The sequence below is a fragment of the Eucalyptus grandis genome, chromosome 11 (assembly GCF_016545825.1).
Source record: "Eucalyptus grandis isolate ANBG69807.140 chromosome 11, ASM1654582v1, whole genome shotgun sequence".
Lineage (NCBI taxonomy): Eukaryota > Viridiplantae > Streptophyta > Magnoliopsida > Myrtales > Myrtaceae > Eucalyptus > Eucalyptus grandis.
In genome coordinates, this window is record NC_052622.1 from 34,966,722 (window position 1) to 34,988,506 (window position 21,785).

The 21,785-nt window shown below is 37.5% G+C and overlaps 1 protein-coding gene across 16 annotated transcripts; it reads left to right on the forward strand.

Annotated features, from left to right (window-relative positions):
* Positions 1 to 9,830: 9,830 nt before the first annotated feature.
* On the forward strand, positions 9,831 to 21,484 carry LOC104414200 (disease resistance protein RUN1). Of its 16 annotated transcripts, none has more exons than XM_039304608.1 (8): positions 9,832 to 10,641; positions 11,982 to 13,077; positions 15,575 to 15,886; positions 15,980 to 17,523; positions 17,624 to 17,783; positions 17,875 to 20,129; positions 20,569 to 20,643; positions 21,192 to 21,484. In XM_039304608.1, the coding sequence occupies exons 1-4, from the start codon at positions 10,442 to 10,444 to the stop codon at positions 17,465 to 17,467; spliced, it is 3,096 nt and encodes a 1,031-aa protein (XP_039160542.1). In that variant the 5' UTR covers positions 9,832 to 10,441; the 3' UTR covers positions 17,468 to 17,523; positions 17,624 to 17,783; positions 17,875 to 20,129; positions 20,569 to 20,643; positions 21,192 to 21,484. The 16 variants fall into 16 exon arrangements, with proteins under 16 accessions (XP_039160549.1, XP_039160551.1, XP_039160542.1 ...); XM_039304620.1 differs by lacking the exons at positions 20,569 to 20,643; positions 21,192 to 21,484 and having other exon boundaries at positions 17,875 to 18,009; positions 19,078 to 19,173; positions 19,481 to 20,310; XM_039304621.1 differs by lacking the exons at positions 20,569 to 20,643; positions 21,192 to 21,484 and having other exon boundaries at positions 17,875 to 18,009; positions 19,481 to 19,615; positions 19,713 to 20,310.
* The last annotated feature ends 301 nt before the right edge of the window (positions 21,485 to 21,785 follow it).

Here is a 21,785-nt window from a genome sequence, read left to right on the forward strand (position 1 = left end):
AGGAGTTTTATGTATATCTCAAAAGAAATACATTGAGAAGATCGTGGCACGCTTTAGTATGCAGTCGACAAAATCTGTAAATACACCTTTAGCAAAGCACTTTAAACTTTTAGAAAAATCATCACCATAGACTGAAGAGGAGGAGGAGCATATGTCCCGTGTTCCTTATTTTAGTGCCATGGGTAATATTATGTATGCTATGCTGTGCACTAGGCTTGATATTTCACAAGCTATAAACGTGGTTAGTCGCTACATGAAGCGTCCTAGTAAAGCTCATTAAGAAGTTGTGAAGTGGATCCTTAGATATTTGAAGGGGACAACAGACGTGGGTATAGTGTATCGGAGGAATAGCAATGGCAATGAGACCACTGGTTTTGTGGATTTGGATCACGTCAGTGACTTGGATGATTGCAGGTCTTTAGCAAGATATGTGTTTACGGTAGCGGTTGATGCAGTTAGTTGGAAAACATCCTTACAAGATTACATTACCTTGTCTTCGATTGAAGCAGAGTATATGGCACTAACATTTGTAGCGAATGAGGCAATATGATTACAAAATTTGCTCTCAGACTTTGGGTTAAAACAGAAAAGTGTGAATATACACTGTGATAACCAATGTGCGATATATTTGGCATATAATCCAGTTTATCACGAGCGAATGAAGTATATCAACATCAGATACCACTTCACTCGAAATGTCTTAATTAAGGGTAATGTTATTGTTAAAAAGATTGCTATAGTTGATAAGCCGGTAGACATGATAACTAAGTCTTTTCCTTTGGCAAAACTCAAGCTCTACTTGAGCTCTATTAGCGTCTATGAAGAGTGAGCACCCATCGGGGCATTGGGAGAGCAGCGATGAGTACTATAATTTGGCTTCAAACATCGAGCCAAGGTGGAGAATTGTTAAATTATGTCTCGAATTTGAGCATTTACAAAACGCAATTCGCTGGACTTTTGAAGCTGCACAAAAAAGGAAATAAAAAAAAAGGGGCATCAAAGTTTTCTTCACGCATCTGCACGAGGAGGCTGAATAAGTTAGTTACGTGGGGTCCAAAGTCAAATGTTTGACTTTGGGCGCGTGCACACATATTAACGCCAAAGAAGCCTCTGCAACATCCCTTGCATGTGAAGCCAAAAAGGAAAAGAAGGTGGGCTCCAGGTCAAAGTTTTGACCTCATGGGCACACGTATAAAAGCAAAAAGGAATTGCAAGTCTTCTTTTCCCTTGCCGTTTAAAGTCCGCCGAAGACCTACGTAGAACGATGCCACCGAAGTCTACGAAGCCGCAAGTCCTCCGCAAGAAGCTTCGAAGAGATACGCGTTTTCGTATGTACGCGAACTAGGCGTACATAGAGCATTGCATTTTGAGCTTGAACGCACGGTAAATTTGTGTCGTGAGTTATCTCCAAGTGAGTTATTTATTTATAACACTTTCGGTTTGGGGTTAAATTTAGGTGTGGGAAATACTTGAGTGTGTGAGTGATTGTAAACTCTGATTCTCCGATTATAGTGAATTATTTGCTGCTGGCTCTTCCTGTGGACGTAGGTACCGATACTCGGACCGAACCACGTAAATTTCTGGTGTCCTTATTTTTCTCGTTTATTTCTTTGGCAATTTCGCGTTGACATAAATTGCAAGATCTTATCGTTTCCGCGTATTATATCCCAACAAGTACCACAAGTTCAGTGCTCACCACCAAAAGGAATTCATCTCGTGATACAATGCATATGACAGGACACATGCTCAGGGTCTAAGGAATCCACCTTAAGATACATGGGATGTAACTCACCATTTAACGGAATTCACACAAAAAAAAAAATAGAGCCAAAGAAAGCTCTAATCCAAGAGATTAAATTTGAACATTCATTAATCAAAATACTCTAAACCTAAAAAATGCTTAGGGGGACTTTATATAGACTTGTTAACTTGGAACAATCCTACAAGCATAACACAGCCTTAGTTTTACTTGTTCTTGTTAGCACATGAGAACTCGGCTCCAAAATTTGATAATAGCTGAAGATCTAAGGGAAAACAACAACCATCGTTTAACGAGATATGATTCACGTAAAAAGGGCCCTTTCTCTGTCCTCTCTTCTCTTTAAAAACACCGCTCCCGAAATCCTAAGGTATCTTTGTAATGACAAAGGCTTGTTTGTCATGTCAAACGTGGAAGATTTCTAACACCTGGGTCACGAAACAACTCTCATTTGCCTCCTGAATTTAAGATAATTATATAAATCACACTCATATCTGTACGTATGCATGTGTTTGGTGTGAGTGATATTGGCCAGGAAGTCACTAACAGTTAACTTTGTAGTCCTGGGAAATTAATTACTACCAAGCATGGTAACCCAATGATAAAGGCCGTGATCATCTTTCATGGGGTTGCAGTTGATAAAATTTGACCTATCAGTCTATGCCGCTTCGCTTATAAGATGATTGCTAAAGTCCAGGCAAACAGATTAAAGCCTTGGCTTCCTGCCTTGATTTCCATGGAGCTAAGTGCTTTTGTTAGAGGTCGCCAAATTTTGGGACAACTAACATTTTGTTCAAGAGGTGCCACATCAACTACGTCATGGAAGATGAAAAATGAAATTTCAAGCTGTGTTGAAGCTCGACATGATAAGGAACCTATGGCGATGTTGAATTGGATTGTGTTTTGGAAGAATGCTTACTCAAAATGGGATATGGCAATGTGTGGGTGAGCAGGGGAATGATGTCTGTCAAAAACAGTTTAGCTTCAGTGAGTAGAGTTTAACCGAGAACCACTGCAATATCTTGAACCATTTCTCTCTGTCCATCGATAGTGGTGGCAAAGGAGCTATCAATTCTGATGAAGAAAGTAGTGGAAGGAAGACTCAATCAGGGGTATTAAGCTTAATAGATTTTGCCTAACTTTGTCATATAATATTTGTGGATGATTCCACATTTTTTCCTGGATGGGACTAGTAATGAATGCCAGCAGCCAACTGGGGTGCTAAACTACTATTGTATGACTTCAGGGACAGGCTTTTCATCTCAATAATTCTTTGACAGAGGGTGCCCTCTACATTCCTTGCCGTAGAACTCATAGTTCATGTATTTCAAAAACTGGAAAATACTTAGAGATGCCTACAGATTGGGGTAAATTCGAAGAAACAGGCATTTACCTGAATTTTAGCAAGGGTGAATAGGAAGTTAGAGTGATTGTAAATACCTAAGTTTTTATCTAATGTTTGACAAAAGTTGACCAACAATATTACTCCATTATAAGATCAATCGAAGGGTGAAATTGGGTCTTGCTCATAAAGAGCTTTCCAATGATGTCAAATTTGCCCAAATCGGAACATTAGATCTAGAGATATCGCAATTTTTAATCAGGACAATCCAATCATTAGGTGTCTGGGATTCCATTATTTGGCCCTATTAATTAATTCCACCATAAAGATAATTTCGTAAGCTGTGTGATGCCACAAGAGTAATGGCAATAGGACTTTCACCGATCATAACTTTTTAATCCAACTATCTATTCGACCTGGTTCTAAAAATCTATAATACCGACATTTTTTGAAAAATCGAACCGCATTTTGAGAAATAGTCATTTGCAAGGCCATGGTAATCTTGCACAAGATTCCCCTTAACTGCTTGGGCAAACCGGTCGTCCCTTTTTATGTATAAAAGAACATGTAAGAATATTAATTTTACGTCAAATCATCGGTTTTAGAAATTAGTCCCCACAATAATGCACTTTATAAAAAGAACGTCTATTTCAAAGTGTATTTCAAAGCGTACTATATGCGTGATGCGGTTTTATAATATAGTGAAGAATCTCATTTTGTATGATAAATCAAAAGTGATCAATACACTTGGAAACCAATGTACCTTCATGCCTATATACAAACATAATTAAAAAAGAAAGTTTGTGTGTATGGTCCGATTGGCAAAACGACAACATTCGAAAAACACTGGTCTTAGCAAAAAATGTGGCATCTATATTGTTCTTGGAGAGAATTATAGGTGTAAAATTTATGTACAAGCATTGTTCATAACTTTCGTAAGCCATGCAATAAATGCTTAGTTGAAGTATCAATCGGCATATTTTAGAGGGCTATATTTTATTTAAAGATTATTCTTTGAAAGGTTGATACTTCATCATTGCATTATTTCTTATTTTTCTTTCCTTTCCTCTCCCTAATTTCCACTTCGGCCCCTGATATCTTTCTCTCTTTCTTGTCTCGCCCCTGATCCCACAGAGAGGATGACGCACCCTCGTACCAGAATACAGGAGGTTGTTGTCCAACACCACGTGCTGGCCAGCTATTGCAAAACCTCTTCTGTCCGTCGTCGCCACCATCGCCATCGCCCCAACCTCGGGCCATGCCCTCGTTCTCTGCTTTTGTCACAAGTTGGATTGGGCTCGGAATGTCAGATCCGACGCGGTCGTGCCAAGATTCGGCGTTACCGACCTTGGGTGACACTAGACCAATGATGCCATCTGTGGCGGCTTCGATCCACATGGCTTCATGGATAGACAAGACCAATGCTGCTTCGACAAGGTACGATGGCTCGAGGACACGACGGCAAGGTACGACGGCTTGGTGAGATGAGGTGATGTTGGTGGCGGACAGCGGCCAAGGTAAACGGGGATGGTGACTGAGGAGAGGGGGAACCCCCGTGGGGTACCTGATCTGAGGTTTTTCTTGCAAATTTGTCAAAATGTATGGGTATTTATGTCATTTAAGAGGTAATACACCCATAACTTTGGACCATGTCCATTCTATTCTAAAGTGAGGATGCCCTATTGCTGTACCGGCACATTGCTTGCTACAAGTAAGGATGTCATTCAAATCTCGACAACAGATCTCCCAATGAAATACCTAATTATTTGATTCATTAGGCTCATAAAAGGTACTTGGAACGTTTGAAAGGCCAGATGGTACGACAACCAACCCAAGTAATCCATCACGAGTCTTGAAAGCGGTCTTCCACTCATCTCCAAAGCGCATTTATATTTGATGGCATTTGCTTCTCAAGTCTATCTTCGATAGGACAGATGCTCTATGTAGCTGATCAAGTAATGGAATGGGAAAATGATGCTTGTTATTAATTTGCTGCACGACCATCACAACACAAACGCCACAATCCATACTTCTTACTTCTTAGGAACAAGAAAGGTTGGCATAGCACAAGGGTGAATACTTTCTTTTGCCAAGCCTAATTCCATTACTTACTTCACTTGGCATTGGAGTTCTTCATGCTCCTTAGGACTAATGGGTGGTAAGCCATATGGAATCTCATCAGGAACCACATCTCTAATATCATTTAAATATGACCTTTTTGCATACTCACAAAGCCGATGCACTTTTGCTAGAAGTACTAGAAATGAACCTTATTATTAATTACAAGGATTATGTATTAGTACAAAAGAATTGATTGGGAAAAAAAAAAAAAAGGAGAGGTTAAAAAAACACTATCCTTTATTGTCGCAACCTACCCCTCAGAAAGGAAGAAAATAAGTTTAGGGATATTACCTGAAAGACGAGTCTATAGCTCTAGTTTTAGAGGTGGGCTCTACCAAGCCCATACATCGCGCAACGTTGAGTATTCAAATAGACGTTATAAGAATTTTTTATGCGAAGTCGCCACTAATCTATTGGGGTTAACAAAAAATCAAATGAGACATGAGAGTATACCTCACTTCTTACATAATTAGAGAATTTAGGGTTAAAGATTGTTACACTAATTAATCAATTAATGTCATTTCGGTACATAATCTTATTCATTTCAAAAAGATTTATTTTAGGCAATTTGGATTAATTTTTAACCTGTTCACTAACATTTGAGGTAATACACAATCATTAAAATAATAATCAACAACTAAGGAAAACGTTAAATAAATTTGCAAAGAAAAACAAGCACTAGCCCTAAGAAATAAATGAATGCCAATCTAACCAAACTTAGAGGAATCCACAATCATTATATTGAATGCGCGCAATCGAGGGCATTCATCCCTAAGGACAAATGGAATCCTATAGTAAAATCGAAAGGGCTTGTTTGATTTTGAGCACAATTTTCTTATCAATGATTTTCACACATTTTAAAGAGAAAACTACTCAACAACCAAATTTTAAGATTTTTCTGATTTTCAGAAAAATAAAATAAAAATCAGAATTTTCAATTATTCTAAATTTTTTAATATATATTTTAAAATTTATCCGAAAATAGGGACACCGGGCTGGCCCTAGGGCCATGTCTGAATATGGGCTGTAGTCTGGTCCACGAGTTGGGTTCATGGACACAAAAGCCTAAACAATGGAATGGACTCACCTGAATCAAGCCCAATTAGGCCACAACAAACCCAAGTCTATGCCCACTTCAGTTAGAACCATCAAACCCAATATGAAAATAACTCACAATTCAGTCCAAGCCCATCCAAGTCAAAGCCCGAAATCCTAAGAAAATTAAATAAAAACGAACGGGCCCTATTCTCAACAAACAAGTCAAGCCCAACCTCATTGAACCCACGCTGAGCCGAATCCACACAACTCATGCACGCTTCCCTTTTTTTTTAATTTATTTTTCCCTCATTTCGTCTCTTTCTATCTCTTTTGGGTGCCTATGATAAAATTTCTACTACTCTATTTCTCTATTTATCTGTTTTCTGGAATAATTTTGGAATAAAAATCCGTTTGATAACGCAATTTGATTTTTTTTATTTCTGGAACCGATTTTTATTCCAAAAATAGAATTGAAGAAGATTTAACTTATCAATTTTCGAAATAAAAATTGATTTCTCAATTCCTAGCCAAAAATCAATTTCTTGTCATTCACACCTTTTATTACCCTTTTTTTTTTATAGTTATTTTCTATTTCTTCTCTCTCCTCGCTTCTCACGAACGTCTGCATCCACGTCACGCCCAGAGTCCAACAGATCCACATATTCATTCATCCTAAGCAAAAGCCCGCAAGATTAAAGACTAAACCTCCATCCTTCTTACTGAAGATGCAGAACTGAACGCTTCTCATTGGTCCATCACCATCCACCCTCACCCACTACGAAAGTCATGGTTGGCCACGGTCCATCACCGGAACGATGAACGCATAACACACCACGCACGCGAAAGTAACCGTAATGAATAATAGAAGCGAGGAATCGCGACAATGACCTATGAAAACCGACAAAATGTGAACAAAGGGATCTACGGTTTCAGCAAGACGGACATAACTTTCATGGGTATCGAAGAGACATTTCATCGAGCACCCGGCGGGCGTCGACTGGAGGGCAAACGTAACTCGACCTGGACATCACACGGCGATCGAGATAGAAATAGACAACCAAGCAGGGTCCAGATGCAACAAAACACAGCACCGCCAGGGTTGGAACTCGAACGAACCGAAGAACCGCGAGCCCTGGTCCGGCAGCCCGAAAACAGAGCGACACGGAAGGCGCCTATGCGCTCGGGTGATGGAGCCCTACCCGGCTTGGCAACGGCGGACAGCAGGCGGGCCTGGTAGGGATCGAGCCGTGACTGGCCGCCTTGGTGTCGTCGAGATGGGATCCTCGGGTCGAAGGGGAAAAACAGACTTACCGGAAGAACGGACGCCGGGAAGCGGGGTGTTCTCGAGCGCGACCGAGCTTCTCTCTTGCTCTCTACCCACTCTCGACTTCTCGCTTCGCTCCCATTCTCAATCGTTCGCTCAACCTTTCTCTCGGACCTCCCTCTCTTCCTCTCCGAACCCAGCCTCCTTTCTCTGTGGCCGAGCTTCTCTCTTGCAGAATGCGTGAGGGAGAGGGAGGAAGAGGCTGGGCTGGGGGGGGTGCGGCCGGTGGTGGTGGTGTAAGAAAAGAAAAAGTTGGGCCGGCCCATCGAGACGGAAAAAAAAAAAGGAAAAGAGGCCGAGCCGGCCCAATTGTCGTTTTTCTTCTTCTTTTTTTTTTTTCAAAATAAATTTTTAATATAAATTTTAATACTAGTAATGCAAAAGCTCCTAATGCCTACATGCCATGCAATTTGATGAAAATAATTTTTTGTTTAGGGGTTAAAAATTAATCCCTAATTTTCTATAAAATTAATGAATGATTAAACGGGTCGGCAAGATATAGTTATCGACTTTTATTAACAAAGAAATAGTAATTTTATTCACCAAGAAAACTTCGAGGAGTAGTACTTTCATTCACTCGATTTCATAATATAAACTCCGTTCTTTCCTCCATTTTTGATGATATAAATTAAACTAAAAACGTAAGTTAATTAGATTGCATCCAAGATGATAGTGAAGTAACATTCTTCTCTCGCCCCCATAAAAAAAAAAGAAAAAAGAACTTCTTAATTCTACTCCAAATTCAAGGACACCGTTTTCTTTTCTTCGCTTAATTTTTTGTTGTAGTAATTCCCGCCATATATTCTTTGTTCATCACCCAAGCCACAGTTTATTAGTTTTCATACTACACCAGCAATTTTAATTATTATACTCATGCTTTACCCAAAGTCTTTGTGGGCATGAGTGGCCATGGTTTGGAAAAGACTTAGGCCATGTTTTGTAAAATTTGTTTTTGTTCCCCTGAAGAACTATTTCTGTTCTTTTGTTCCGGGGAATGAAAAAATAATAGAAACCTGTTTAGAAAAATTTTTGTTTTTGAGAACAAAAAATCCATTTTTTTTTTTGTTTCTAAGAATATATTTAGAACAAAAATAAGAAATAGAAAAAAATGGTTTCTTATTCTCGAGAACAATTTCTAGAATGCATTTTTTTTCTATTATTTCTTATTCTCTTTTGTTTCTTCTTATTCTTCTTCTTCTTCCTTTTGGTTGGTCGTTGGCCTTGGCCATGGCCAGTGCTGGCGACTGGCCAAATGAGGGCCGGCGACCTCGTATGAGCATCGACCCTCGGAGATGCCAAGCCATGGCAAGGCTCGTCCTCGCCCAAATCTAGCAAGGTTGAGCTTGCCCAACCAAAGAGAGGCCGACCTCGCGCTGCCTGGGTGAGGTTGAGGCTCGTCGTGGCCAGGTTGGCCTTCGGCGAGCGTGCTGAACCTCACCCAACCGGTCATCGGCCACGGCAGTGGTTGGCAACCAGCCAAAGAGAAAAGAAATAGAAAAAAAAAAAAAGGAAAAAATAAGAAAATATAATAAAATAATTTAAAATTTAAAATAAATAATAAAAATCTAAAAATCCTACCAAACATATTTTTATTCGGGAATAAAAATTTTGAAAAGTTATCAAATGTGTTATTTTGCTTAGAAATTATTTTCAAGAATAGAATTAGAAAAAATCATTTCTAATAAAAAAATATTTTCTACACCAAAATTGTTATAAAACGCGCCTTTAAACTCATCATTTTGCTTTTCCTAACATGCATAGACGCTGCACAGACTAGCCCCTTTTTTTTTTTTTGAAAGAGGTGATCAGTGAAGATAGTAATGGCGACATGGGATCTACAGGATGATTTTTCATTAATTCGTCTTCTGGAGTGAAATTCCTTCGAGGTACGGGCGAAGAAGGGGCAAAGAAGGGAGGAGCAGGAGTGAATGATTTCTTGCCACAGAAAGACATCCTCTGCGTTTTTCCTCGAGGGAATCTTTTTAACTAAAAGCTTCCCGACAACACGAAGGCACGCTAAAGCACTGGTGGGGGTCCTCTGTCCAACGCTAATGTTGTCGACATGACATTTATTTTATCGTTTTGCCCACTTGTCCGACAAGCACCATGACAGCACTTTATATTTTATTTTTTTGGTTTTGTTTCTTGCTTCTGAATCAAAATTTCCCCATTGATATTTTCTCGCGTGCACTAAAAAATTTCAACCGTACGAAAAGCAACGACTCCAAGCGCGTGGTTACTGTTCCCGGTCAATGAATTGTCTGCTCCCACGCGTCATTCAACGAATTACCATACCTACCTACACCGGGGGCAACAAGATGGCATTTCGTATTTCCTCGGAGGCCTTTTGGTTTTCTTCACGGTCAGACAGGAAAAATTGAGGAAAAATTGAGGCCAGATCTGAGCAAACAAGACATGTATCTTCCCATTTTTGAGCACTCTTTCACCGTGCTCGTGGCGCCGATCCTTCTCTTGGGTCTCGTGTTCAATTTCCTCAAAAAGAAGATAAGTGTGCGTAGAGATGGAGAAGGTAGCGACACTGGCGGATCTGGTTCCCCAACCGCGCTGACAAACTATTTCCAGAGCATCTAGTTCATCGACTGTGCCGACTGAAAATCGGTATGATGTATTCTTGAGTTTTAGAGGTCCAGATACTCGAGAAAGCTTTACTGATCACATCTATCACGGACTCAATGATGCCGGGATTCGTGCTTTTAGAGATGATGATGAACTCCGCGAAGGTGAGCAGATCGGTCCGGATCTTTTTGCAGCCATCAAGAATAGTAAGATCCTGATCCCTATTATCTCTGTGAATTATGGTTCAAGCAAATGGTGCCTTGATGAATTGGTTCAAATAATGGAGTGTAAGAATAATAACACAAGACATCTAGTGTTGCCTATATTCTACAAAGTGAAACCAGCTCATGTGCGACATCAAATCGAGAGTTTTGGGGACGCATTTCGTACACGTGAGAAGCGTTTCAACCCAAAGATTATGGAGAAATGGAAGCAAGCACTCAAAGAAGTCAGTGACTTAAAAGGATGGGGAGCCAAAGGGTACCAAAACATTCTCTACTTTCTTTTAATTTGTTTGGCATTTAATTTTTGTTCTAATTCCAACCTGCTTCCTTTTTCCTTTTTTTCTTTAATAGAAAAGGCAGTAAGACCTTGCTAGTAGTAACGTCTTGTGATGCATGAGTTCTATCAGTTATTCTTTGGGTAGTTTTTGATCAATCTAATTATAGATTTCACTGTTACGATCCAATTCACTTAAATTAAATAAGATTTTTAAATAATTTTTTATTTTTATATCCAACGATTTTGTAACAGTGCTTTTTTTTTGGTTTATGGTATAGGCTCTATTACTCTTCATCTCAGAATTTTCTAATGACAATTATTTTAGATTAATTGCACAACTTATTGGTGGTTCCTATTTAAATTTCATAACATCATATACCTGTGCATGTTAATTGTCAAAGCCATAACTCTTTATCTACTTAAGTTACATACCGATCAAAAAAAGAAAAAAATCTTCTTAAGTTACATTATTAAATCATTAATGGTTTTTGAGTATTTCTCAATGCATTTTCCTATCTTCAACACAACATGTCTATCTCAAACACCTGCATTAAATTAAATATTGTTTTATTTTAGGGAAAAAGTATTCTTCCACTTCCCAGTCAATATTAGATGAATGAAAATCATAGAACATAGGTACTCAGATGGAAAACAAAGTACAGCCTGTTATCATCCCTTGATCCAATGGAAACAAATAAGAACACGAAACTAGAATGATGGTAAATTCACAACATGATTAGAAATTTGCAATCGTGTAGAATTGCACAAATAAGGAGAAAATCCCTCAATTGTATTTAGGTAGTTCTCAATGTAGCACTCTAAATGACTTTCCGGATTGGTATTACACGAGTCGAATTCCTCTGTGTCAAAAATTATGACTTGTTTATTGATTGATGGCTGAACTCTCATATCAGGCTGGCTGATTAGATTTTTGCTTATTCAAATACTCAAAAGGGTTCTCAAAGTCATGTCTAGGTCATCCTAATATCTTTAACAAAGGTCACTTCTATAGATCATTAGCAAACGACGAGTTTAAAATTTGATTCACATCCATAATAAATACAATGTTCGAGATTCATTAAGGGTCCTCTCAAGTTTCTTTGGGCTCAGCAAATTATGTTAAGAGTAGTGGAATGAGGTACGCCGTCTAAAGAAACCACCGTCATTTCCAACTTTAGTCTTTGCATATAAGATTATATTGAGGTGTGACAAAACAATTCTTTTTCTATTTTTGCCCAAATTTATTTATTAGTGTCTCATTAGATAAACGATATAAAATTATTATTGCGATTTATTTGAACTCTTGTTGGATTTGACAGGTACGAAGCAGAATTAGTGAAAAAGGTTGTCCAAAAAGTGTTGAGCGAGTTAAAGAAAGAGTTTGAGTTAGTTATTCCTGAAAATTTGGTCGGAATCGATAATCATGTGGAGAAGGTTATGGAATTTGTAGATAAGAAGTTTAGCGCTACCCTATTTGTTGGAATCCATGGAATGGGAGGCATTGGTAAGACAACTCTTGCTAAAGCTATATACAACAAGCTCTTTGATCAATTTCAATATCACAGCTTCATTGTAGATATTAGGGAATCATGTAAGCGTAATGGTCTTGAGTATTTGCAAAATAAGTTAATCTCTGATATATTGAAGCAAAAAAATCTAGTTCATAATAAAGATGAAGGGATCAAGCTCATCTCATCCAAGTTTGAAGGTAAGAGAGTCCTCATTCTTCTTGATGATGTGGATGATGATGATCAGTTGAAGGCTTTGGCTGGAAATCATAATTGGTTTTCTTCAGGGAGTAGGATCATCATTACGACCAGAAACAAGACTATTCTTGACAATGCTAGGGTGGACCATAGCTATGAACATAAAGAATTGGATACGAATCACTCTTTGATTTTGTTTTGTAGACACGCATTTCGAAGGGACTCTCCTCCAAGTGAATTTGAGGAAGACACTCACAAGGTTGTATCCACTACTGGAGGGCTTCCCTTATCTCTTGAGGTTTTAGGTTCATTCCTATGTGGAAAAAAGCCAACGCTATGGCATGGTACGATAAACAAGTTACAAAAAGTCCCTTTTAAGAAAGTGCGAGAAAAGTTGAGGATAAGTTATGAAGCATTGGAGCATGGACAGAAGCAAATATTTTTGGATATAGCTTGCTTTTTCATTGGCACCAATGGAAGAATTGCATCATACATGTGGGATGCCAGTGGCTTTTTCCCGGAGGAGGGAATTGAAGTATTGAGATTTATGTCATTAATAAAAGTTGGAGATGATCATGTGCTCAAAATGCATGACCAATTAAGAGATCTTGGTAGGGAAATCGTTCGCGAGGAAAACCAAGAGGAACCTCATTACTGTAGTAGGTTATGGGAATCTCGGGAAGTCCAGAAAGTGCTTAAGCGAAAGAAGGTAACCGGTTCTCTTCTTTTTATCCCTAAGTCCATGAGGTGATTTTGGTCCTTACTTAGTGCTTACTCTGGTGAGCAAAGAACCTAATAATATTATTGTCCTTTTGATGTTTCTTTGACGTGATTATAGGGTAGGAGATTGCTCTCCCTTAAAAAGTATTGCAGCTTATCTAAGAAATTTTTTAAACAAAGTCTACCTTACGAAGTTTTTTCCAAGAATGATGTACTTTCAAATTTATCAGATGCGTGATGGAGGTATTCTACATTGACAAGATCGTGAATTTGTATAATTGATTCAACTACGTGCTTGATACATGCAATAAATAACATCACTCTGGTACTGTGAACCATGACTACTTAGGATATAGGAATCATAGAATTATAATCTCATGGTGTTAAGACTTAATATGATAAAACTAACCATGCCCACATATCTCATAAAATCAACTCTGTGATTGTATTGTATTTGTGAAATTAATAATACTTTTGACTCTATTACTTTTAATCCATCATTTTGTTCGACTGAAATTGTAGCTCAAAAGACTAGCACTTATTTGTATCTTCAATGTGCAACCTATTTATAATGTCAAGAGACAATTAATATATTCAAAAATTCAGAGCCAATGCCTAGTTATTATGTCTTACAAATTATATCATAGAATAAAACTAAACTAACCAAAAGAAAAATGAATGTATTTTATATCAAAGTAAATTTGTTAACTAACTTTTACAATTAAAAAAGGTAAATTATTTGATTTGAATGTTTCCGTATTTTTGCTGGATTCATTTCCTACTCATTGTACTATCATGCGTCGAAATCAAAGTGATTCGATAGAACAAAAAAAGACATTAAGTCAAATTATCTAAATTTATTTACATATATATATTATATCTAAAAGTACAATAAAAAAAACCAATCCAAAGTGCGAAGCACGGACAGGAGCACTGGGATGATCACAAAATAAACAAAAAATGAAGACATTTATGGCATAATTGAAACACATTCATTACTCAGTCCGTGGATATTATGCAGCGCCCCCCCACCAAAAAAAAAAAAAAAGCACAACCTTTTGCTCCCAAGACAAAAATAACACCACCTTTAAAAATCCTAAAGAGAAGCCCAATCTTTTGCATGTGGGATAAAAATAATACAACATTTCAAACTCGCAAGAAAAAAGCTCAGTTATTCACTTGTGATATAAAACTCACGCTAGTTACAACTCTATTCTCACCTTCAGTTGCCACATGTCATCTTACACTACCCATTGGTTGGCATGCATGATGGACCACGTTGATCATGACCACAGCAATTTTTTTCCTTATAAAATGCTAGAAATTGATAACAAAGATTATATTCTAAGTTTCTTGATCAAGATTATAACTAAAAAATGACATCGTTTTTTTGTGTTGGTTGATGCGGCTCACTGTTATTGAGCCATAATGGGTGTCCATGGCTTTTTAACAATGATAATGGACGGAATGTGTAACAGGTGTCAATTTTTTTCAAAGGTTGGGTTTTTTTGGTGTTATTTTTATTCTATATGTAAAAAGGTAGGCTTTTTTTTTTTTTTTAATACATGTTTGAAAAATTGTGTTAGTTTTGTTCCAAGTACAAAAAACTGGGCTTGTTTTTCGTACTTGGCCGTGAGTACACCCAAGCTCTATTGAGTATTGATTGATTATTGAAGGTGAAAATTTATACGCTTTGAAACATAGATTTTTTGTTAGGACGGTGCTATTTTCACCAAATCTGTACAATGTTCATCAAAAAATTGCGCTCAATTATTAGATTGCAATTTAAGATGGTGACCCCAAATTTATTTACTTTTTTTTTGCTATAGTTTCTCTATTTATTCGTAAAATCTAATCCCTATAATTACGAATTTCACCAGTTTATGTTTTTGTATTGTAGTTATCCCATATAAATTAGAGGCACTATGTTTTTCATTATTAGATTTTACTTTAATAAAAATTAGCTTTGTCAAAAAGAAAATTTTTCAAGAAACCTAATTCTTTTTTACCTTTTCTAACAAATTTATGGATTTATTGTTAAGTGGAACCTAGACAAAATTTAACTAAGACAATTTTTTTCACACAATCATTTGTTCATAAATTTTCACTTTTGTTGCGTACACCACAATCAAACCTCTTTTTATCAGTTTTCTTTTATATACATATACATATAATGGATAACCGCTCTTCTTATCAGTTTTCTTATCAGTTTGGATTAAGAAAAAAAAAATGCTCTTTGAAGTTTTTCGAGATGAAATCGCAGTGACATCCTCCAACATGAAAATTTTAAATATGAAATCGAAGTTGACATCCTTCAGTTTGTTGGCCTTTATAAATTCTGTTTATTGGCCAAAATAGAAAGTCGTAACTTCGCTTTGCTAGTCTTTTTAAAACAACCGTGCATGTTCGTAGCAATGTGAACAAATGTTATTAGATTACTTAATTTGATATAAATAGTATAGATGAACATTGATTCTTACTTACAGGGAACTGAAAAGATTAAGGCCATTTATCTTAGCAAAAGCAGTTCAGAATGCTCCAGCAAAATAGATGACCAAGATGGTGATATCCACACAAGTGAACAATTTAAGAATTTAACGAGTCTAAGGTTCCTTCACGTGAGTGGGGCACATTTTCGTGGAGATTTTCAGAACTCTACCGAGGAGTTGAAATGGCTTCAATGGTGGAATTGTCCCTTGACTTTTGAAGCAAAGAATTTTAATCTAGAGGACCTAGTTATACTTGACTTGTCAAGAGGCAAGATTCTAGATGAATGGCGAGGGTGGAGTTCCATCATGGTAAGATGGAAAAACAAGCCTTTTTTTTTCTTGGTTTCTTTTATTTATCATAATTAATCTATTCTAACTCCTTGACAATTTTTTTTTTGTCAGATGGCAAAGAAGCTAAAATATCTCAACCTTACTGAATGCCGGTCTTTAAAAGGAACTTTCTTCCTCTCAGCTTTTACAAATTTAGAGGTTCTGATCCTCCAAAATTGTGAGGAAGTAGAACAAATTGACTCTTCGATTGGAGACATGAAGAGTTTAGTATGCTTGGACTTGGGGTTTTGTAGAATGCTCAAGGAGTTACCAGTAGAAGTGGGTAAATTAGAAGCATTAAAGCAACTCCTCCTACAATATTGTCCCAAAATTTCTATAGTACCAGAGAGTATTGGGACTCTACGGAATCTAGAAATTCTAGATATGAGGAGCAGTGGGATAAAAGAATTGCCAGATAGTATAGGGGCTTTGCAGAATCTAAAAATTCTAGAGATTAGCGAAACTAGGATAAAAGAATTACCAAGAGGTATAGGGGCCTTACAGAATCTAGAAATTTTGAAGATTAGTGACACTCAACTGAAAGAATTATCGGAAAGTGTAGGGGCTTTGCGGAATCTAGAAATTCTGTATATGGGTTGGACTAGGTTAAAAGAATTACCCAATGGTATTGGAAGGCTGACAAAGCTCCGAGAGTTAGATGTTGCATGCTCTGATATTTTTGAAGTACCAAAAAGCATCAGTAATCTTTCTTCCCTACAAAGGCTGGAGCTTCATCGTTGTAAGAAGCTCCAATCGCTACCAGATCTTCCTTCCAGCTTAACGAGTTTGAGCGTCACTTGTCAAAGTTTTAGATTGCCTTCACTTGCCTACCTCACCCATCTCAAGAAACTACAACTTTGGGACTGCAAGATTCTTGAGTGCATCTCAGAGCTTCCATCGATAGTAATAGAGCTTTTAGAATGCTCCCCACAAACAGATGTTGAAGAATCAGAATTACCAAAATCTATAAGCACTCCCCTCAATTTGGAACAACTATGGATCTCAAAATGTGGGTTTATGCAATTATTGGATGTTTCCAGATTAAGTCGTCTGAGGTATTTATTTACCAATATTTGCTATAATTTACTTGAAATTCAAGGTCTTGAAAAATTGAAATATTTGGAAACCTTGATAATAAAAAATTGCACTTCAATTGAAAGGCTAGACCTTCCAAAATTCGGGAGTGTAAAGGAATTAACTGTTGAACATTGCAAAAAATTATCGGAAATTCAAGGTCTTGATAGCTTGGAGTTCTTGGAAAGGCTGAAAATCCGTGAGTGCATTTCAATCAAGAGGCTAGACCTTTCAAAATCAGCATGTATGAAGAAATTATATGTTGAAAACTGTAAAAGCATAGTCGAAATTCAAGGTCTCGATAAGTTGGAGCTCTTGAAAGAGATAGGTATCTCCGGTTGCCCTTCAATTCAAAGGCTTGATTTTCCAAAATCTGAGGGTCTAAAGATATCAAATACTAAAGATATGCATGCTACCAAAAATCGATGGACACATCTCATGAATGTGTCATCAACGTTTTGCAAAAAATGGAGAGAAGATGAGTAGGATGAGTCAGAATAGTCGAGATGATCCACATTTCCTAACAGAATTTCATAAAGTAGGTGAGCTATCTTCTCTTTTGAGATCTATCGCACCATTTTCATTTGTATTTCCAGTTCATAATTTCTTTTAAGATTTATTACATTTTCATATGTATTTCAGGGTTGACGGCGTTTTTATTTTCTTACTTGAGTTCAAGGAATTTGGGGGAGATATTCATGGTAGTTAATGTGATGCTTTGAGGAATTTTTCTGCTGATCATGCCAGTAATGGAAGTAGATCAAAAGGCCTTCTAAGCGCATCATTCATCATTATTCTTTGGGTACGATTCTTCATCCTATGTAGAACAATATAGATTCTTCGTGTTTGATTGATTCATGCTGGATCTACTGAGTAAAAACTGTTGTATATAGGCACTCGATAGCATGGGAAAGGTAATCGTATAGGTGGAGAAATGCTAAATGAAGGGGCATATATGGAGGTCCTTTTGATGCAAGGTTTTGGTTTGCTTTATGCTGACCATGCAGTTCACGACTTCAATTTCTAAGGTACGCTTAATAGTGGATTTACGGTGCAAAAGGAACATGTTGAGAGGGGCATCTCTTGGTATGCATACGCTATTGACTTGGGACAAAATTTATCCAACCATTGTGTTCCAAGGTTTTTATCTCACAAAGTTGCCTGCATTGGCTGATTAAGGTCATTGTATCGGTTGAGAAATGCTAAATGCAAGAAAGACTCTTCTCGTAGTGTTGTGGTTAATATCTGTAGAGTCAGTAATGCCATCTGTCATTTGCCTAAACTTGAGTCAAGCAAATAGTCAAATGATAGATATGAATGAGAATGTCTTCTAATGTAATCGACTGCACTGCGAGATAATCCCTAATATTATGCACAAGCTCTTATTAGTGCATTTACCTGCTGAAAAGAAAAAAACCGGAAGCGTTTCCATAACATTCCGGAGGAAACTTTCCTTTATTCTATATACCATTTGATGTTTTGTCTTTATTCAAGGAAATTGTCCAAAAACCCCTAAAATTTTTATATGATAGCTAATTTAGTCCTAAACCTTTCGATGATATGCTACTTTAATTCTAAACCTTTTGATAATTTGCCTTTAGCAATTTTCGGCCATAATTACCCGGTATGACTATATTAGCAAATCATTAAAAGAGTTGAGACTAAATTAGTACAATTAAAAATTAAGGACTAAATTAGCTGTTGCATAATAGGCTTAGGGCTAAATTGGCATAGTTAAAAGGTTTATGATTGAATTGGTCATCATACAATATGTTTAGGAATTCTGGACAATTATCCTCTCTTTATTTATATGAATAGCACATAATAATAGGGAATAAATCATACTGTATCCCCCAAAAGCAAGCAACCGAAGTTGAATTCACTATACTAAATAGATCAAAGCTTTCGTGGTTGGGACACTGTTAGATGCCTATCCGTTGGTTTGAGAGAGTTCAAAAGGAAAAAAGATCCGTAAGCTTTGGGGTATTATTAGGAATAGTTTGCTGATGTTAGTTGCTAGATTAATTTCATTTTATCCACTAGCCAGATATGGTTATTTTTCCGGTGGTGGTGATGTAAATGCTGAAATATTTTAGAGAGTTTCTAAAGGCACTTCTAGAGAAACAAGATCATCAGTGGACCAGGAGCTCGATGTTTCGTGGACCAAAGGCTGAGAATGCATCCTTGGAACGGTAAAGGATGTTCGCATTTTGTTGTCTCACATTGCGCTAATTTAGGTTCAACAGAAGCTTTGCAGAGCTGAAACTGTCCATTAACTTAAGTGGTTTCTGAAATACTAAAAATCTGGCCAATCAGTTTAATATAGTGCCCACTAATTTGGACGATTGTATTTCAAATCGTTATCATGGTCGCCCTTACATGGAGGTCCTTTGAGTCTTTATTCAAACGAAGTTGTTTGCGATTTAGGTTTTGATCGTTATGCTACAGAGGAAGCTGTATTCTGCGAATTTGAATGGATGTGGCCTTCTGTCATTTCAGTGGAATTTTTCAAGATAAATGCTGCCATTGGTGATAGTATTGTCTGGCTTTTCCTTAAAAGGGCTCTTTATCTTACTGCTGATACTTGGAAGAATGTCAGAAGCAGGAGCTTTGAGATGGATTGGCATAGACATTGTTAGTGATCCTTAATAGACTTCCTACTTACGATCATATGAGCAATTGGTCTAATGTGGATTCTCACTCCTATATGCAATGCTGAAAGTTTTTGCAGCTTGGATTTCTCGGCAAAGCCATTCGGTGTTTGCCTGCTAAACTCTGTTGGGTCAATGAAGAGCAAAGAAGAAATGAAACCAGTCGGCGACGTGAATAATACAAGAAGAAAAGAAAAGAAAATAGAAAGAAGGAAACAAGCATGGGCCACCCACAGGACATGGCAAAAGTCGAGGGATAAGAAGATAAGAAGACGTGGGCGTGGCGTGAGAGAGGGAGAAAATCAGAGGATAAAGAGGATTTGTTCTGGCAGGGCGGGGGGAGAAGACATTCGCACGCGACCATCACACCCGGCTCGGCCATTCCTCCCCACCACCGCGCGACCCTCACCAGACTAATCCGACGCACTACCAGTCGGAGTTGGCTCGGAATGGATGTATCCACCGCGGTTGGAAGTCTTGGAATAAATGTTTGCACGGTTGAGATCTTATTGCAGTTAATTTAGCTATTAGTAATGATATAATTTATTGCTTATTGTTTATAGTTTATTCTATTACTTGATGAAAGACTCACGGTATTCAGCATATGGGAGGATATGGAAATTGGAATGCACGTCTACATTTTATAATCTATCGAAATTTTTTTAAGTGTTCTTTTGATGCCTCTTTCGTCATATTGTTTCTCCCACTATGAGCAAGGGGTAAACATTAGTCTCCGATAGTGATCGCCTAACAACTCGATCAGTTTTGACCAATTTGAAAACTGATGCATTAGGAAGGTGCCCCAATTCAGATAATAAAATGATCCTCTCATATATCTAGATATCTTAGAGGCATAATGACATAAATGATCCTTGAACTTTGACTTATATGCAATGTCGTTCTTGAACTTTTAATTTTTTTGTTTTTGTGACCTAGGGAACCTTGTAAGCAGACAGCCGGCGAGCAAATCCTGAGGGAGCGACTGCTTTACCCACTACCACAGTACTCTAGGTAAGAATCTCTAACGACATCTGTGGGATTCGAACTTCTCTCCTTCATGAGGGGGAGAGAGCCTAAGCCAGCTGCGCCGTTGTGGGCGGTGGTTCCTTGAACTTTTAATTTGTTCAATGTGATATCTATATTTTTTGCACATGTTCAATTTAGTAATTGAATCATATAAAAATGTTCGATGTTGCTTTTCTATTAATTTAAGTTCAAGGATTTATAGGGATTAATTGAACATACATCAAAGTTCACGTGCCAATTTCTCATTGAGAAAAAGCATCAAACTATTTGGACAAATTTTCTTACTTTTCTCTTTTCTCTCTTTTTGTTAGTCGTCCACAAGAACACACAATGGGAAAGCATACATGCTCAATATAAAGAGAACTGCATTACTCATTTTCATAGTTAATAATATTGAAAGTGGTCTTCCACTCATCTCCATAACACATTCAAATTTGATGGTGTCCACTTCTCAAGTCTATCTTCAAGAAGACATATGTTACATGTAGTTGACCAAGTAAATCATCCATGTGTATGTCGCGATCTTCCCGAAGGTGGAGCACATGAGGGAAAGCTAATGGACTGCTAAACGACAATGAAAGTTCCTCTCATGATGCCATTACTTGTGTTTAGCATGAGCTCTCCCAAGCCCTACCAATTGCAACTCGGTACTCAATTCAACATATACTTAAAGTTGCCATTTGTAGCTGCCACTAACCGATTAGGGTCAATTAGACACCTGAGTAAAATGTGGGAATACATTTTACTTATGTGAATAAGAGATTCATGAGTATGGGACTTGGTTATACCAGATTTATCTAATGCCCTTTTGGTACATTTCTCTTTATTTCGAAAGTGTTTTGCGTGCAATCCTTATTTATTTTTACCTTATGCTGCTAACATGTGAGGGGTGATCACATGGGTGCGCACTCAAAAATGTAACACCCAATAATGAATGCAGTAAATAGATTGCATAGGACTCTAAGAAACTAGGTGAACTAAGCGAATAGAGTGTATCCCTTCTGCAAACCATTACTTTAGAAAAATATGCAGATAGAGTGTGCATGAGTGTTATGCATGATATGACTAATTAATATGCAATCCATACTAGATTATTCCTCCTAATTAATGTAACATAGATGAGACTG

Bases quoted from the DNA above. Each gene is read 5' to 3' on its own strand.
- LOC104414200 (XM_039304615.1), top strand. From the start codon at position 10,442: ATGGAGTGTAAGAATAATAACACAAGACATCTAGTGTTGCCTATATTC. The intron at 10,642-11,981 runs GTACCAAAACAT...TGGATTTGACAG, and splicing joins AAAGGATGGGGAGCCAAAGG to GTACGAAGCAGAATTAGTGA. The intron at 13,078-15,574 runs GTAACCGGTTCT...TCTTACTTACAG, and splicing joins AAGTGCTTAAGCGAAAGAAG to GGAACTGAAAAGATTAAGGC.